This window comes from Oxyura jamaicensis, chromosome 1, assembly GCF_011077185.1.
Source record: "Oxyura jamaicensis isolate SHBP4307 breed ruddy duck chromosome 1, BPBGC_Ojam_1.0, whole genome shotgun sequence".
Taxonomy (NCBI): Eukaryota; Metazoa; Chordata; class Aves; order Anseriformes; family Anatidae; genus Oxyura; species Oxyura jamaicensis.
Genome location: NC_048893.1, coordinates 85387123 through 85407134, shown reverse-complemented (window position 1 = coordinate 85407134; position 20012 = coordinate 85387123). Strand labels below are relative to the sequence as shown.

The following is a 20012-nucleotide window of genomic DNA, read 5'->3' as shown; positions in this document are numbered from 1 at the left end:
AAAAAAAAAAAAAGGAACAAATGAACATAAAGGATGGATAATGGGAAGAGAGAGAAGGAAAAGGGAGAAGAAAATACAAGACAGAGAAGGAGAGAGCACACAGGATGAAGAAAGCTCTCAGTGAAAAAAAGGGCTGCTTCAGTGCATACCAAGCAAGAAATGGAAGTGACAGTCTGAGCTACAGAGCAAAAATGCCCCAAACTAAATTGGAAATAGCCAGTGTCCTACCATGACTTCCACGCTATAAAAGATGTTGCATTTGGGATGCCTGTAGAGGAGGCAGGAATTCCTCTGACACTTGCATGCCTCGGGGCTTCCCTGAAGGGCAGGTTTCCATCGGCAAAGAGCGAGCTTCGGACAGTTGGATAAGATGCTGTGAACAAGGCTTGCAGCATTTAACCTCTATTCGAAAGCAACAATTTACTCACCCACTACCAGTTGCCAGGCACCGGGGCTCAATTACATGGGAGACTTTACCGGAAGGAGCGTCCATACATTATCGCAGCAAACAAGTCAGTGTGACTTCGTTCAAGGGTATCATCCACCCTGGAACCTATTTCACATCTCGTTGGTTAGCTGAGTGAGAACTGATTGCACACACTCCCTTGTTTCTCTCTCTGAGTGTATGGTGGAGGAAGACCCCAATTCATTAAAGGAAACAGAGCGAGGTAAAGAGCTGAGTCTCTCCTGGTTACTCCCCTCAGAAAAGGCAAATTCCTACATTGCCAGGAGTCTTAGAGGGTGTGTTTGCATAGCAGGAGCAGACAAAGCACTCCCCCAAACTGCTCACTTTCCCTCCGTGTCTCCAGCTTTAAGGCACGCCAGTGACATCATAAGATCTCCTAGGTAATCTACTGTGATAACATGGGATCACTTCGGAGAACTTGCAAAGCCCCTGCAAGGCACATGTCCCTCGATTCATTGCAAAGGACTGGACCTAGATACCCCCAGTATGTACCAAACATTTGAGCACCCTTCCTCGCTGCTCCGGAGGAGAGCAAAGCCTCCTTTCCCTGTCCCCTCAGGGTTGAGGCAACGCTTGCCCACAGCCTCCATGACAGGCCGGGCTGTCCGTCTGTCCGAGGAGGCAGCCATGAGGCAGACCAGAGACAACGCCTTTCCCTCTGCCATGTCTGTGGTGAGGAGAGCCCTACCTCACCTTCACACTTGACAAGAAGGCAACCCAAGGTGATAGGAAGACAAAGGCAGCTGGGAGCCAGCTGCGCGCGCTGCTCTCCTGGCCAGCCTGGGTAGCTCTTCTCCAAATCCCACAGCTCACAGCAGGCGGTGTGCAGCCATGATGAGACACAGTGTGCAGTGATGCCTTCGGGCACAGGAACTCTGCCAACAACTAGCTACTTGCTCTGAAGGAACAGGGAGAAAGTAACTTTTTTTTTTTTTTTCTTTTTTTGCCTTGTGGATGAGGGACAACCTATTTTATTAACCTATTTAAAGGATTTGAATCTGCTGCCTGTCGCAGTATTTGAATATCTTCCACAACAGTCAACAATAATGTGGAAATCCCCAACAGTCTTTGTGGGGCCTCAGATATTTAATTTGGGCAAGCCTAACACAATGAGAGATTTATGTCCTCCTGTTCTTTTACTGGTTGTCAGTCCACAATGTTTATGAGACCAAAACCAAATATGTGTGTTGTCCTTTGCATCCCAAACAAGGAAGAAAAACCTGTCAGGCAGTCCAGCCTCAAAGAATAAGGAAACAGAACTATGGAGACTCATGTTGTCAAAACTCAGAAATCCAGGCCTTATCAAAACCAGATCTCCAAGGGAGGTGGAAAGACACTTGAGGAGCTACACCTGGGGAGCTATCTTCCAGGGCGTTCCTCAGACTTACTGTTGACACTATACTACGAGAGAGTTAAGGGTTAGGCTGGACATTTGAGATGCACCTTTTCTCTTGGCCAGTCCTGCTTCTTACATACAGAGCGCAAACCCCTTTAAACTCAAAAACAGATTTACTACCCCCATTTCCACCCTAACCTTCAGCAATGTAATGGCCAAACATTGAGTCAAATCCCAACAGTATGCCAGACTCACTTCCCTGTGGTGAATGTGCAGTGGGAGAGCAGGAGAACTCTTGCAAGCAAAGCAGATAGCAAAACAGAGAGGAAGATACTCCTAATAATAAATGATGCAAGCAGCCCCTCTAGGCAATGTTCCCTCTTACTCATAAACCAGAAGAGGTATTGTTAGTGTTTAGCCAAAGAAGGACTGGGAGGCCCAGGAGCATCTGATTAGCGATAGGCTTAGATTAGATACGTATTAGACGTATGTAGTCCAGTGAAGTAAGTCCCATCCAAAATTGGCTCAGTCACAAAGCTTGACCTGGCAATTGTTGAGAGTGACCATGGCAGGGCCCTCACCAGGATGGCACAGTCCCACAGGATCTGAATAGGGTAGGAAAAGCCAGGTGCTGGTAAAAAGGTCCATAACAGTCCCATAATGAGATGAATGAAATGATGGACCAGGTCCAGATGCCACAGAGGGAGACAAGGCTGGAGACAAGACACTAGATACACTAACCCATCACACAGGTTCAAGATCTATTCAAGAAATGTTACCAGAGACAGGGCTGGAGACAGGTACACCTAACACACAGACCCTGGACTGAGCTTATATAGGGCCCCTGTCCAGAGGAGAGGTGGACATCCCCAGTGAGACTGTTCGAGGTGATTATGGCCTGATAGTGCAGGGGGCCTGGCAGACAACACACTTACTGAAGAAGTAAAAACACCTCTCAGTAGGGAGGAAGATGGAGAAACTGAAAACTAACCTGAGCACATGATATCTCCAACACTTGCCAGTGTCGTTGTTTGTTAAAAATATCCACTGGGGATGCATTAGTTATAATAATGTGTTTCCTCACCAAAAGTAGAGTCACTACAAGTCACAAGCATTCTGTATGCAGAATGACTAATTGGAACAAGCTGTGCAGGTGTTTTTTTTTTTGTTTGTTTGTTTGTTTTTTTTTTTAGACTTAAACCATCTCCTTTATGCCCAACATCTGCCCAATACCTAATGACACAGTTTATATTTTCATTGAGGATTCAGCATCCTGGCAAAAAAGAGAAAGCTTTACGAATCTTCACTCTAAGTCAATTAGAATTTAAATGTAGGTCGAATGCCAGGGAGAAGAATGGGACCTGCAGCAATTCAGATCTCAGATGTTCACATACTCTAGAGACAGAAGAATCATTTGCACACTTATTCTATCTTCCAGAGCTGGGGGCATTCAGAAAGGCAGGTTTGTTCTCTGCTGCATATCTAATAGCGTTTTGGCCAACTAGTCTTAGAAGTTTCTGGGAAATGACTCTTCTACCTTTGTCCTTGGGAGGCTATTTCACAGCTGAATACATCCCATTCCAGATCTGCCATTGTTAGTCCTATCTGTGACCTCCATACTGAACTACACAACTTCTTTAAATACTCGGTGACTCTGTTAGTTGTTTTGCAGGGTGTTTTTGCACCTAGATCAAATCCAGCACACCACAGCACTAGCCTGGAATACATCAGGAGCAACTTCTGTGAAGTCAGTGATGTTGCATTAGTATAAATCAGTTATTAAATGCTACATTTTCCACTTCATTATCAGGTAGCCAGGATCTGTACATCTCCCTCCATATTTCTTTTTGCAGTTCACTACAATTCTTGAATTGACCAACCTTGCTGGACTACAAATAGGAGGAGGCCACTGAAGGAAGAATGGACGAGATGCAATTACTCAATGTGACCAAAAGCTCCTGGAGAGGTCTGGCAAGCCACAAGGTTATTGTTCACTTCAATTAAATACTTATGTGCACTAACACGGACATATAAGTGATCCATTATCAAAAATATCACTTCTAGTTCTAAACTACTTTCACCTCCACTCCTCTCCCTCCCTCCCTGTCCCTCCACTCCCTCTGCTGCTCATTAAAACTCATCTCTCCCGCCTACAATGGTGGAAAGTCAGCAGGCTGGCCAGGTAGCATTAGCTAATGGGAACTGACAGCCTGCCACCATTTTCCGAAGGCTTGTATTTTTGATATAAGCCTGTCTTCCAGCCTGACTAATTCCTTGGGAGACTTTCATCACGGGAAGACTGACCTCAGGCAGGAGACATTTTGTGTCACTGTGAACAACTGAAATGAAGACACAATGGGAATGGCAAGAACTCTCTAGCAGCAAAAGGCAGGGAGAAGAAAACTGATGTACAACAAGAATACTTGCTTAACCATGGCAGGCAACTCAGTGATTGGTCCTCTAATGAACAAATTCACTGGAGAACCTGAACTGTAAAATAGTTTGAGACCCTGTGAAAAGCAACCTTAACTGATGATAAACTAAAATACCAGACAAGTTACGAGAAGCATTTTTCCACTGATTTACAGCACTCTGGATCCAATTAAAGAGCTCCTCCTTCCCTCTGCTAGCTAGTGCCTCTGGAGGTTTGTAGGCTGTTCCACAATGACTTACGGGGACAGAGTCCAGAATATCATTGTACTCGGGTTTTGGCACAGTAATTTTTACTACATTTTATTGTAGAGATGTGGAAGTAAAAAAAAAAAAATATTAAAATATTCACAGCATGGTTACCACTCACACTTATAGAAAGTAAACAATGCTGTTACTGTTCGCATTTCCCTGCTGAGGGGCTGTGTCTGACAGGAGCTTTAGTCTGGAAGACTCCCTGTCCTCTTTCTTTCCCAAGCACAACATCCCTGGCTGAAGTATGTTCCTCAAGACCGACTTGAACCTCCTCTCCCACTGAATGGTAGATCCACCCCAAGAATCACGCTTTCTTCCCATTCAAGGCTTCTGAGTCTACATCACAAAGAAAAAACTAGTCATCCAAAATCCTACGTTCTTTCTCTCCCTGCATGGTGTCGATTGTGCCCTAGTTATGCCTTTCAAAACACATCAGGTGACTCTGCTGTTAGCTCTATAATGCTGGGTTGGCAAGCTGAAGTTGTGACAGTACATTCTCCTAAGAGCATGAGACAGCTCTTTTCATCGGTTTGAGCTCCCACTTCCAAAACTGGCTAGTGGCTGAGTGTCACAGGCCAAGGAGGAACCAAAACTACCAAAAAATGAGAGGATTAGCATCCACAACAATTTCCTATTTCACATGTTCTGTTCATGTCACACACAGTGGGTGCATGTTGCGACCCCTCTGGATCCTAAAGAAGTCTTTAACACCTAAAGCTTATGAATAGCCATACAACCATCCCTCATGGGGAGCTCCAGGTCAAGAACTTCAATGGAAATGGATACAAGGCCTTTGTTTCCCTTAATTTCTCTGCACAGATAGCTGCTTCACTCCCACCTGAATGCTTAATGCTTCTGTTCTGAGGTCTTTCTCTACCCCACTTATTCTGCCTTTGCCTGTTGGATGCACTACATTCCCAAGGAGCACGAGGTGTCTCATTGATGTGCTTCTAGCAGCTCCATACAAGACTTTTACCCTTTCCCTCATGCTGGATGGCACAGGCAGTGGCCTTGGTTCGCCCTTGTTACTGTCAACCATGCAGTATAAGCCATCTGAGTTTGCAACCTTTCATCAAGGTCAGGTGTTCACTGTTTCACTAGTGCACCAGGAGACACATAGGCCACGTATATGGTGCATCAAAAAGCTGGATTTGCTTCCTTAAAGATGGCTATCACAGCCAGAATGGGCTGTAATTGTCTTTGAAGAGGCCAAGGGCCCTGTAGCAGTGAGGAATGAGGCCTAACCAAGTGGCCGGGTAGAGCTGCAAAGCCCCAGTTCAAACTCATCCAACGCTGAAGAAGGCCTATCTCTGGGACAGGGGTTTAAGCTCATCTTTAGATAGAGGAATTAGGTAGGGGTGGAGTAGGAGAGAATTTGTATTTTACTCAACACTGTTCACTCATCCCTACAACCATCCAGCACGCCCTAATTGCTTCAGTATGTCCCTGCAAAACAGAAATCGAGAGTGACTTGGTAAGAGGCATGCGAAGACACAGATCTAAGATGTACACAGAAGCAGTCGTCCAATAATGATGACCAGCTGTCACAGGCAGCAAAATGCTCCTGGCAGTTGGCACTGGTGAATTTTCAACTACCCGCTGGTCACTGCTACCCCATTAATCATGGGCACTTTGCCCAGCCTACATTCCTGAACAGCTTTTTCCTTTCTCTTCCCCTCCTCCTCCTCACAGACTTCTAACACAGTTAATAAAAAATTTATCGGGGCAATGAAATAAACAGCAATTTGATTTGATCTGGGAGCCAAAGAGAGGCGAGTTTCTGCTATTCAGGTACAGACTTGGGAGTTTCTGCAACTGCTGGCAGAAACGTGCCCACAAAACCAATAGGATTAGAAAAATGGAGGTGAAGGGTGGGCTTTGTTTGTCCGTTTGTTTACTTGTTTTTAAGGGAGTGGAAAAGTCTGGCTGGGAGACCAGTCAGCAGTGTGCTCTTGAACCCCAGGAAGAAGAGAGTAACACTGTGAAATCCATTGGGAATAATGGGCTTTGCAGAACCACAGAGATGATACACAGCAGTCACTGCAACTCCTAAGAACTGCAGATGCAAGCGACTAGATACCTGGTGCTTCATTTTTCTCTCTTACATAGTTTTCCCTTCGGGAAGAAGAAAGAAGATAGAAAGGAGCACTTGGGTCCAACACTACCGATGTCTTAAAGTAGTTCAAGGACTAGTGAGACAAGGGCAGCACACTATCCGGGAGAAAAATTGAGTAGTCTGGAATAGTTTGGGCTAGAGTAGGATTACTCATCCAGTGAAAAATTTAGCAAGTGCCTCAGGGCTTTCCTGGGCTTGTGGTTCACAGAGCAGCAAGTGCAGAAATCTTTTTAGGGGAGTCCCTTACCCTCTGGCTCAGTGAGAAGCAAAGGTATTCAGACAAGGAGATGGCAACCTTCCACTGTGAGAGCTTGCTCAAATTTATGGCAGGCTTCAAACAAGAGATTTGGAGGGGAATGCAGATGCTCATTGTGAGGACAGGTAAATATATCAGGCAGTATAACCAAAAGCATTATCCAGCGTAGAAGAGATTACAGATTAAAAGAAAAAGTACTGTTACACTATTTGAAGTCCAAGTCCAGGTCATAGCAAGAGAGAGTCAAGACCAGCCAGATCTGCCAAGGAGACAGTGTTAGACTATGGGAAATGCCAGAGTCTCCAGAACTAGTCTCTTACACAGTGTACTCGTCTTTCCTGCATAGACACACAAAGTGGGTTCAGGTCACCAAATTTTAGGCATCCAAAAGTTTGCTATTAGATCTAAGTTAAATTTGCACTACTAATGTTTAGATGTCTAAGATGATTAAGTGTGATGAATCTCACCTATACTACACCACTTCAGTTTGCATGACTAAGTGTCCATACAGAAAAGAGCTGCAACCTTAGGAGAGTTACTATTAAAAAAGTGAGTGACAGAGAAGTATATCTCCAGACTTGGATTTTAGTCCTGCCTCTGATAGGACACCTGTGCAATTCATCTGGAAGAACCATGTACACACTCTGGATTTGTTAAAATGAGGTGAATCTTTTATGACCTTGAAGGGCTATGTCTTGCTGTTGATGGGGTTTTCTAGATTTTGCTCCAGAGACCAAACCACAGTTTCACAATTTTGCTCCAATCCTTTGGAGAGCTGTGCATACAGACCTGAGCTCAATCCCAGGCTCTCTTCTGGAATGACATAGAGCATCCCCTCTCACCTCCCCTCCTTGTGTCAGGCATGGCTGACATGGACAGCCCCCTCCAGACAGGGGGACAGTGCCACGTTTGGCTCTCTGAATCTGGGAGAGCCCTCCAACACCAACTCCACAGGCTCCGGGCTTTCAAATTCTTCCATGCACTCTTGGCATCCTGTTGTAACAACACCAGTCTGCCAGACTGTGTCCCAGCCTTTTCATCATATCAGGCGCTTTGAAGCAGGAAACATAACAAATCAATTAACCAACCCCAAAATAAACGTGTCTGTGGGCCATGGGGGCACCACAGGGAACATGGAGGAGACCAGCCCTCCCTGCCAGTGCCTGGTGTGTTGTGGACATGATCTGTCTGCTCCAAAAGGTAGAACCAGTGAGTAGCATGAACACGAGCTGGTCTATGCCATCTGGCTTGGAGTCCAGGGCTTCCTCAGACACTGCCCACAGAGGGAGTATAGGCCAAGCCAAGGTACCAGCCTCAATTGCAGTGATAGTATACAGGCTATGTACTCCTGTAAATATTCTCCTGGAACAGAGTCAGACAACAAACCACATGAAACGTTCACAGTAGCAAAAAAACACGGTCACTGGTGCCCTGTTAACACCCTCAAGCAGGTTAAGGCATTAGCAGCGAAAGAGCCAAGGTGCCTTGATTTGGGCTGCCAAAAGTGGTGTCCTTACAAACTTTTTGTTCTCAATCTCTATCCAGTAGGTCAACAAGCGGATTAATCTTTCAGATAAAATCATGAATTGGGAGCTCTATGTGTTAATAATCCCCAAGGTCATCACTGGAACTGTACAGTCGAGTCTGTTCTGTGGTTATTTGGGGAGATTTATCTTACTTTGCAAAGAATTTTTTCTTTGCATTCAAAGCATTAACATACCCAAAAGTCACATTCCCATCAGTCTAACAAGGGGACAATCATTCTGAAGAGACACTCCAGACTACAGCTGCTGCCGTGGCACCTGTGTGAGGGCGACAAGGAATTCATGTTTAGGATCTTGCTTCTTGGCTCCTCTCCCTTTGAAAGGCTCTTCACTCTGTGTGCTTTCCTCTGCCTGCCTGCAGTGGCTTTTAACACGTTAATGGATAAACTCACCAACAGCAGAGCTGAGATCTCAGCCTCCCAGTTAACCCAACATAAGCAGATGTCTCACTTATTCTCTAAATTTAAGTCTATGTTATGCTGGTCCTGCCATAGAACTTCTGGTGACATAGTTCTGGTCTCCTTGCAGACAGTTTGATCAGTGGTTCCTGCAGCCAGCTTGTGATGATGGCCCTGCCAGGCAGAGCACTACTAGCTTGTCTTGTACCCACGCCTACCTGAAGCCAGATGTCCCAAGCCCACCACATCACCCATCACTCTATAGCTGAGCATCTGCATGATGAGATGCTGGGAAAACCTTGTGGTTTTCCAAAGGTCTTGTGGCCTGAGTAGCTCATAAGCTGAGGGTACCCAAAGTTGAGTTGCCAGTACACTGAAGTCATCATGAGAGTTCCTTCTCCACAAATTCAAAAGGAGTGTCTCCTTACCTTATTAAAGGAAAAAGGCTTTTCTTGTAGTGCTGACAGAGAAGAATCAGAAAGGAAAAAAGAAGATAATAGGCTGCCAGAGGCCCAATTTATGCACCCCCAAATTAATGAGTCATTCCAATTAAATTATTTGTCCTAAATTAAAACTTATCACCAAAATCCAATTCTCATTTCATTAAAGAGGACCTCCCTAGTTATCTTTTTTATTTTTTTCTGCAAAGATTTTTTTTAAGGTAACCTTCATGGAAGGGGAAGAAAAATGTAGTTATACTCTACTTTTCTGTTTGAGGAGTCCATGAAAGTTTTATATTTTAAGGCTGTTCCCCATACCTACATGTGTCCACGTAATAAATGAAGAGATTCCTGGAAAAGACTCTGGAAGACTGGAGAAGTACTATCAAGTAGACCATGTAAGGGAAATCGGATACGTGAAGATGGAGGGAATTTTAGAAGCAGCTTTCCCCAACCCTCAGCAGCCTCAGCCTTTTGGTATCAGAACTGGGAAAGCCCCGTTTTGGGATTTCTGCAGGGTCCTCCAGCAAAAGCCAGGCAGACAAGTGATGGCCCTCCCAATGCACCTTCTGGATCACAAAGCAATCTCCTGATAGTATTCTCAGACTTCCACAGACCGCTAAAATTTCTCAGGCAGGGCTTGGTTCCTCCTACCACGGGTCTCCCCTCTGATAGCCTGAGCTGTGGCAGGCAGAGACCCAGCGCCACCGACAACAGCCTCCACGTGCTCCCTCAGATTGCCAAAGCAAATCTTTGTTTCTTCCCCAGGAACAACCCCGCGGCTTCCTTTGTGTTTCTAATCCACTACCTTTCTCCCATTTTCTGTGGGAGATTGACGCTTTTTAGCCTAATATTTATTTTTTTTAAAAGACATTTTCAAAAGCTGTGGTTGGGTTTTGAGAAAGTGCTCCCTGTCTGAATTCTCAGTAAATGGAAGCCATATGTCTAAATATCTGTTTCTTTTTTGTCTATTTTGTTGTACGCACATTTGGCAAGTCCTTTTTTTTCCCACTTAACTATCACATCTCAAGCTTTATTAAACCAAGCTGCTATTCTGTTATTTTGGAGATTTTATTTATTTTTTTTTTTCCCAAGCAACCAACTAATGACATTTTAGCAGCTATACAGGAAATGTGATATTAAGTTATTATTTTCTCAGAATGTTTCTTCACTTTCTGGTGAGTAAGGAGCCGCTACCGGGGTAGTAATTCCAATATTTCTAAAGATAAAAAGAAGAGCTTGAGCACTGAAAAAGCCAACAAAATCCAAGCCCTGAAAACCTATTACTTAATGGAATTTATCATTTGTTGTTTTTGTGGAAAGCAGCTGGAGGCTTATCCTGCAAGACATGGCTTGTACACACACCAGAAAGACGGCACATCTGCTGAGGAGTGAGATGACGGCCAGCAACCGGATGGAGACAAATAGTAGGAGCACAAGGTTACAGCGGGATGGGTTGAGATCAATACACACCACACAGACAGAAGCATGTGGTAGGAAGACACAGCACAGATAGCGTGCCTACCTGCCTTCCCTTACCCTTTAAATTCCCAAGTCAGCTCTAAAATGACAGTTTCATATTAGAAAGTCTATCACCTTGTTCTTTTTCCTGAAATGCCAATTTTTTTCCTTCTGTAATTATTGCATATTAAACACTAAAATGGAAAGCAGGAAATAAATTTGTTTCTTTCTACAAGCCTGGATGTTGTTTTTGAACTGCTGGCTCAATTTAGGTTTATTTTACAATCTGTTTCTAGCCAATTCCAATTTCAGATGAAGTCTTGGCTCCAATGAAGCAAAATTCCCTTTAATTTCAGTGGAATAAAGATTTTCATCCAGATCCTTATCCACTAACACACAGTTACAATGAGTGTAGACAGTAACACAGCAGCCAAAAACACAAAACCTGAGCTGGTGGACCCCAGGAATCTGGAATTTCAAGTGAATCCCATATGGAGCTTTGGGCACGGAAGATTTGCAGCAGCGACTCCAAGGGCACCAGTGAAATAAAAGCAAGGAAAAGGAACACGCTGTTCCACAGACTCTGGAGTTAACAATGCCTGGTTTACCACCGTGTCCTAGGTCCTAATGTCTCATCTCTCGGACAACCTTCAGGGCTCCTGGCCAGTTTTAGTCAACGTGGCACCAGCCAGCTGGCACGCACGTGGCTCCAAACCAACCTGCAGCCACACAGCCTTTTATACGACCTGTTGGTATGGGATGCAGGAGAACAGGAGCCACTAGTGAGAACTTCAGGGTTCACAGCTCTTCTCCAGCAAGGTCTCAGTGGATATGAGGTGTGCTGGAGGTAGCTGAGCAGAGGACTGCCAAATGGAAGGACAGGCAAACAGCATACCCATTCAAACAAAACCCGATGTACTTTGTTTCCTCAGGAAACCGAGCTACCTCCAGTATCTCTGGGATATAATAAAACCTCAGCTAAACAAACCACAAATCTGGCTAACCTCAACCTGGCAGTATTTCTTGCAAATGAAAGTAAGAAAATAAAATGGACAGCAAAGCTATGGAAAAGGTTGATCGCAGACAGAGAAATGTGGAGCATAATTAACCTTAGCTTTCATCTGTATTGCAAGCGAAAAGACAAGCTGATCCAAAAATGTCTAGTAGAGACTAGCTATATATCTCCTCTTATTATCGTGGGTTAGAAATCCAAAGCTTTAGATCAGATCTTTCGAGATTTTTTTCTTCTTTTAAAAAGGCTTATTGCTCATCTTCAAGCTACTGAGCAGTTACAGGCCTGTTACATACGATGAATAATATATTAATTCCAGGTTATACCAGCACTTTTTCCTCTGCAAAAAGATCTCAAGAGGGTGTGGGGAAAAAAATTGTTCACTCAACATTGACAAGACAGTGGCCATCGTGGAGGGTGCAAGCAATGGGAATCTACAACTTCACTTAGGATGTCAATGGGACTACCCCCTGTTATGGGCAAATTGGGTCAAGCTTCAAGGCCTGCATCAGGACAAGACAACTCTGTTGTGCTACCACATCCACGGCTGTTTCAGCCATGAGAGCAGGAATATGCTTGGGTTTAGGATTAAGAATCATCTGCACTCTTTCAAGGGTTAGCAGACTTGGTGGTGGGACTAGGTTCTTGCTGCGTTTGGAGCTGAGAGCCAATATTTTCCCTACTCCACTGTCTTACAGTCCAGGCTAAGACATGGGGCAGCAGATTGAGACAATCAGACAAAGAGCTACCAAGGGAAAATCTTTCACAGGACTGCTCTGAATCTAGAATCAGCTGATCAGGCAAAATCACACCAAGTCAGCTGATACTGCGCTGAAGAGACCACTCGAGCTAAAATGATTTCTATCTACAAGGAGCTGGATTATCATATCAAGACCCTTCCTCCCAGCCATAGGAAAGCATTCAGTGTATTTTACGCAACACTTTTTCCTCCAAAATGAGTAAGCATTTTTTGAAGTATTCTGTTTTTGTCTCCTGCCTGCACCTGCAAAGCAAGCACCAAAATATTTCCCGAAAAAAACCTCCTGATTTATGCACTAAGAAGTGCTGAGAGCCAACCTATAAAACAGAGACAAAACCTACCCTGCACAGTAACATTCCAGCCCTGCCTAGAGATAGGAAAACAGAAGTTAAGAGGCATCAGGACACTATGGGGAGGCCATAAAAATATTAGATGGGGCGCGGCAGGAAGTTCCTTGGTAAACTATGAAACACCAGGTGCAATTTCCTGCGATTTATGAGTTTGGGCAAAACAAACCAGCACAGAAAACCTAGAAAGATTGCCAGCAATACCACTGTGTGCCTGAAATTCTAGAATTATTTTGCTGGTAGGAAATTACGGTCCACGATAGCAGCAGAAGGGGGGTAGCAAGATCTACTGTGCTTTGGTTCCCCAAGATGATTCCCTGCTCTCTCAGCTTATTTTCCCCAACAAACTGATCTGCTGTCACTTCCTTCTGTGCACACTAGTCCTGCCTCTCCCAGCCCCTGTAGTAATCTGAATTTATCTCCTCCCTCCAATCTTTTCTTCTTCTCCCCCACCGCTCCCAGTAAAGTGATCTTTTTTTTTCCTCCCTCTCAGAAAATTCATACTCCCATGTTATCTCATTATTCTTTGCAACAGCATGCCAAATTCGCTGTCATTTTCCCACTGGGGCTATGTCCTGAAAAAGACAAAGTGGTCTGTGCTCGTTCTTACCTACTGCAGGCTCCCTGGAATTGAAAACGCCACAGTGCTAGTGCTCGGAAAGATCCCTCCGAATTCTGGGCTTGGCGCCCACCGAGCAGGGAAGCAAACATTTCTCAGGGAACAGCACCTGACTCCAACATCCTTGTTGTTTGGCTGGCAAAGGAAAAATAGCTCTCTTCAAATCGCCCTGCTTCCAGCACCGGTCAAAGGGGCGCAAAGGCCAGAAATATCAGGGGAAGATGGGCCCCTACCACTGCTCTGCTGCGCTCAAAGCCAGCTCTGGTATTCAGCAACCCGCTGACAGCCACCAACCCCATGTTCTGTCATGGAATAAACTGGAGGAGGATGACAGAAAGGGGTCTGGAAAGACTAAAAGGTGCATGGCACCACACAGACTGGCCACCCTGGGCTCCCCTCTGCAGTCACTGGAGGAGAGCTGACATTTCTGCGGGTCATTTCATCTGATGAAGTCTGGCTGGCTCCCTCAGGTTGAGCTGGACTGTGTCCTGGAAGAGCACTCTATTCCTGCTTCTCCTCACTAATGATAAAGGCAGTCCAAGGTGACTCACTCTGGTGGAAACACTTGGTCACATGAACCCCACTCCGACTCACTGGCGTAGGTCCGAGGCTGGTGTCCAGCAAAAGTTTCATCCATCTGATATCTGACTCCAGGGTCCTGTAAAAGATGCTGGTGTGCCTTGCTCCAGTTCTGTTCAGAAACCCTTCCCACAGCCCCAATGTCCGAGGCAGAATTTTCCCCTATCATCATCCTCAGCAGGGAGGGCAAGGGCTGAGAGGATGGTGGAAATCCCCCTCCTTCCTCAGCCCCAGACCTGGACCTCACTAGGGTCAGTGCTTACATGAGGGAAGCCTGGCTAGCTTCTGCTACCCTTGTGGGCAAAGGATTTTGCTCTGCAGTGCTTCACCAGCACAAAGTCCTGTAATTTCAGGGGAGTGGGCAGAGAGGGGCAACAGCTAATCTACCGCATAGAGTTAATAACAAATTTTCAATGGTTAAATCCCAGCAACAACAAACACATCTTTATACCACTGGGAAAGAACGAATGGTCAGTCTGCATCTCTGTAAGCAAGGAGCTCTACAAAGGCAATGCATAATGGAGCAGGCTATGCCCTGTGGTTCTTTTCACACACTAATGCCTATCAGTTTGAAAGAAAATGGGGGGGATTTGGCCTTTAGCTGCTATACATTGACTTGGAGTTTCCGATTAGGGCTGGGCTGTAAACAAGAATTCCCCTTTGTGAAAATTTGCTGCTGATGTTTCCAAATTTGGTTTTACTCTGCCAAAATGACAAAGCTCTTCTGATTATTTTTTTTTTTTTCATGAAATAAACACTAAAACAAGGGAGATCGCACATCCTTTGAACACTCAGTAACTGGAAATCATGAGAAATGTTAGCGAGGCTGCAGGAGTCCCAGAGTTTGAGCAAAAAGGTGCATGCGAGTTCTCCATACCTCAGCTGCGACCATTAGCTTTCAGATAGGCTGCGGTAATGCTACAGCTTTTTCTCTTCACAATTTTGACCAGAAAACAGCACCTCAGACCTGTAAAATCCTCCCGATTAAACTTTCATCAAAGCCAAAACAAGTGAAATGTTTTTGTTTCACTGAACAGCTCCCAGCCGCCTCCATTCACAGCGATGCCTTGTTGTAAAGGCTCTTGACAGCAAAAACAGCAACCATCTGCTTGCTCCTAGCTGAGTTATTCCTTCAGCTCGAGTTGGACAGGACTAAGCCTTTATTGCCAAAACTTTTAAACCCCATGCCTGCTAATATCTCTGTGCCTTTATGCCTGTGACCCTGATCAGTAAGAACTACAGGGATTTCTCCCCTGACATTTATGCCTGAGAAGGGCCTGAGGCTACAGCCCTAAAAGAACAAGGGCCCAAGATAACGCTAGGAAAGGGGCAGCTGCCAGGTCCCCTTTACAACTCACTCTCCTGGAACAAGTTACTGATCATACTGGAAGGAACGATTACGCATCCCATTTATAAACACCTAGAGGATAATAATACAGTAAAGGAAAAAATAACCGATGTACTTTTGGCAAGCATCTCTCTCGTCGCCCCAGCATCATTCCCTGTTTTTTATAGGATACGTGGCATAGTGGATAAAGAGGGAGCAGTATGTGATATATCTTGACTTCAGCAGGCCTGACAGCCTCCTGAGCAAGCTAAGAAAATATGGCGGATGTTAAATCACCATCAGAACACTTCAGAGAGCCGCAATCAACAGATTCCTATCTGTCGGGATGGAGGTTTTAGTGGGCTGTTACCACAGTCCGCTTCTGTGCCCTGATCTCTTCAATACTTCAATTAACACCTCTGCGATGGAACAGGAAGAAGGCACCTGACTTGTGTCGGTGACACCAAGTCGGAGGCAGTGGCAAGCGCCTTGGAGACGAGGAGGATAAGAAAACCAAAGTGGTGGTCTCCATGGAGAAACCGATTAGAAGGAATCCAGCAGCAGCAAACACAAAGTGCTGCGCTCGGGAAGGGGGGGAAATAACAATTAGTGCTCACGTGGGGACTGAGCAGCAAGTTGGCTGTGCTGCAGACCAGCACCTGTACGCTGGAGAGCCGCAGGGACTAAATAAGAGAAAACGATAAGGTGTTGTTAGAAAAAAAAGATGAATCTCCTCTTATTCTGGGAGTAGTTAAGCAAAGCAAGATTCGCAAAACGTGGCTGTTACTTACTCGCCTTTTATCTGCACAAATGAGTCTGAATTGGAACTCTTGCTTTGGTTTGGGACAGAACATTTAAGGAAATGTGTGAACAAACCAGATGGGAGTGAACAAAATACAATGTAAGGGTTGGAAAACGTGGCCTGGAAGAAGTAAGCCTGTTAATCTAGACTGGAGAGGTCTAAGACACAAGGGTTCATGGGCAGGTGAGAGGTAGTTTTGAGGAGGAGTAGGATAAATTACCACCCCGTGTTGTGGAAGGAACAGAAATAATTGGTAACAAAATCAATTTGGATGATAACCTAGTAAAAGCTTTCCAAGTGCAAAAAGCATGAAAGAATGGCCGCACACTGACTATGCAGCTGGAGGGTCTCTTCAAAAAACACATGTTAGGGGCAGCCGGTTGATCTTGTCTCAGTGCATCGAGAAGGACCAGACTGCCTCTTGTGGGTCCTTCCAGTTCTCTGCTCCTCTGATCAGACGCCATCAGAAATATCTGGGGTAGTAAATGGAAGGAGTCTCTTGCCACCCCTACCCCAAAATGAGGCACCTGGGTCAGAAAGACAGAAGATATGGCCACGGTTATACTCCTCGACCTTTTGGTAGTGGACATCTACTTCTCCCAGAAGAGCTGACTTGGAATTTGAAGAGGGGGAAAGACAGATGAAGAGTACGGGATAACCTACCTCATGGCAATAGTCAGCAAAAGGACTTTTTCCGCTGTTAGCTGGCTACCAGGGTGCGATCTTTTAGGCCGTGTCCTTTCATTACCAGTCTTCTAGACCCCTGCAGTATGGCCCAGCAGGGAGGGATCCCGTCAGTGGACAGCCTGTGATACACTACTGCAGCTCTGACCAGCAGAGTTCACCGAGCAGAGCTCATCTCAGGGAAAGCTAATTTTCTGAAGGGAGGAAAGGATCTGCCCCCAAAACGTAACTCCATTAACCTGCAATGATCTGAACACAGGCAATCCTTAGGACACATCAAGGCCCATCTCTTTCAGCTGGCACTGTGGTTATGGAAGTGGCCTTCTCTACTTACAGTGCAACAACCCAGTATCTACCTACCCATCAGTCTCTGATACAGCTATCCCATTTGCTGGACACAACCGAACACCCTGATACTTAATCTTTCAGAAGCCATGTTTTATTTATTTGATTTTGGGATGCCCACAGCTTCACGTAGCTGGTGTTTTCAAATTTATAACACAAAAGAGTAAGAAATAAATTAAATTATAAATAAATAAATAAAAAAGCTTAGCACAACTCAGTATCTAATCTCCTTTCATTTGCACTAGCGACAGACTATTTTTTCAGGCAAACAACCTGCAAATCTGAGAATAATAATAGTAATCAATATGAGAAAATTATACTGGGAGAGGAAAGGGAGTATTTTGTAACATATACTAATTTCTAATAAATTAGTTTTATTAGTTAAGATTATTTCAAATGAATTATTTGTTTTAAACTAATAAAAGCACAGATTAAAATGAGTCTAACTCTTCCAAACTGTAAAAGATTTCATATTTCTCCGTATTTTTTTTTTTTTTCCAAACCAAACCAGATTTACTTTTAGAAAAATCGAAGCTGTGTTAGTTTCAAGTTTCATCCAATTACAGCATTCTGGGACCCAGGGCTTTAGAAGAAAGCGCGATATCGCAGCGGGTCTTTTGGTAAATCTGTGGCACACATCAAGCAATGCAGAGACACCTTGTTTAGAGGCATCCAGAGTTTACGTGTGCCTGTGCCTGAATTTTCTCATCCTCAGAAAGGTGGCAGTAGCTCAGAGCTGGACACCCAGACGTGTAAGTGAAAGCTTGGCTAGAGAACTCAATTCTGCTGCTTAGGCCTGTATCTAATAGGCACAAATAAAATTAATAATACATGTGCGTGGCTCTAAAATTCATTTGTACCTACATTTTCCCTGACAGGTAAATAGAAACCGCGTGCAGTCAGACCTTAGCAGCAAAAAGCTACCTGCAAGGTTGCAGTTTTCAGCGAGGCTGAGTACAGCACTCTGCCAGTGCTTTTCATGCCGGGTGCATTCCCAAAACCCCTCAAACAAGCTGGGGGACCTACTCTGCGTGCTGATGCTCACTGCTCCTCATGCTGCTGGAAGATTTTGCGCAGAAGGGCAGCCTTCATTTTCATTGCCCTCCCATGTAAAGCATCACCTCTGACCACGCATCCCAACTTTGCCTTGCAGATAAACGCTCAACATCCTAGTCAGCCCTGAGCCTGCCAAGTAATACCAGCAAGAGGATAGTCCATTTGTCCATGCGTTTATATCCTCAGTGACTCAAACGTTTGCTGTGAGAAATAAAATTTAGAGCATTTTGGGTTACTAAACAGATCAGAAGAAACAACAAGCTCCAGTCTGAATGATAATGGAAAAGCTGAACATTTCTGTAATATGTATTAAACACAGCCATACATTCCTATCTATTTGAGCTAATCTATAAATATTTTAGATAAATAGGCGGAGAGACCGAATTGTGTGAAGGAAAAAAAAAAATACAAAAAAAGAGTAAACGGTTTTGTTTGGTATTCTGGTCTGGGCAGAACTGAACAAGCAAACTCCATAATGTCCTTACCAGTAATTGGTGAACCCCTAGATATGTTTGCTCTGTGTTATACCATGCAGGCATACTGACAGGACAACGTTGCTTTAGATTGCCAAATTTCCAGTTTCCCTGTAACACACACAGGAGGAGGGTAGCTAAAAATGGAGAGGGCAACATAAGGTAGGCAGCAGCTACCTCAGGTACCGGGTTTCACACATGCCTAGAGACAGTGCACCCTGCAAACCAATGACCCAGCACAGAAAAACATCCAGGAAAAATGAATTCCCCAGCCCGGCAAAGAGCTGACAATGGAGGGCTGAAAAGCACAACACTCTTGTTGACATGGAGAAAAAAAAAAAAAAAAAAAAAAAAAGGAAAGAAAGGAAATCTGTGGAAAGAGGGGGCGAAGAAACCAGAGGGCTATCTGGGAAGACACGAGGCAAGCACATCATTCTGACAAGTGTCATCATAAACAAACGCTTTCCCCTCAGCACCAGAATAACCAGAGCCAGGAGGTAGGTTTGCATTATGCTAGAATGTGCCTTGGCATCACTGGCATTCCCTGCTCTGTCACTGCTTTGGGAAGGACAGGCTAACAGCAGAGTAAAGCCTTGCCATGCCGCAGCAGAAGGGAACAGTCCACTGGCTCCTGTTGTAACCTGAAGGGATTGCTCACTCCTGGCTGACATTGCAAGGTCCGCAGGCTACTGACTCCTTAGTTTCTCTAAGAAAGACACATATCCTTCCACCCACTGTGTTTTTCTCCAGTGTGTTGCTTACCTTGCACGATCAAGTAAACCTGGGAAGTCTTGGGGTGATGCTGTGTCTGCACTGAACACGTATAGGACCCCTCATCGTAGACATCCACTTTCTGGATCCGCAGGCTGTACTCCAGGGGGTTTCTCTTCTCCAGCTCTACTCGAGGGTCCAGGGACCACTTGTCCTCTCCAGCAAAAATGATGCCGGAACGGTTTAACCAGGCCACCTTGGAGCTTCTGTCTTCTACATAACACCTGCAGAGGATAAGGAGGGGAGATTATCAGGGAGATCAGCAAACCTCTTCATCTCCCTTTTGTCCCTTCCCTTTACCACATTGCTCAGAAACTCTGTAGTATACTCCAGCTTTGCCAACAGACCACAGCAGCTCCTCACCATCACAGCCCCATGGCTGTGTGTTTCACAAGGATTTTCTGATGGGTCTCATGATCATTTGTGATTTGGGGTGACCACGATTCCTGCTCTCACTTCCTTTTGTCTGTGGTCTATACCTGCACTGAAGATGACTTTGGAAGGCCACAGGAGACCCTGGTCACCAAATCCCTTC

General features: G+C 45.0%; 1 protein-coding gene across 4 annotated transcripts in view; it reads right to left on the bottom strand.

Annotated features, from left to right (window-relative positions):
* The window catches only part of LSAMP (limbic system associated membrane protein), a 952242-nt gene that overhangs the window by 131199 nt on the left and 801031 nt on the right, over positions 1-20012 (bottom strand). For all 4 annotated transcript variants that reach the window (XM_035314830.1, XM_035314831.1, XM_035314829.1 and 1 more), the window contains one exon: positions 19469-19701. In XM_035314830.1, coding sequence (XP_035170721.1) covers positions 19469-19701 — 233 coding nt within the window. The remainder of the gene's footprint in view (positions 1-19468; positions 19702-20012) is intronic.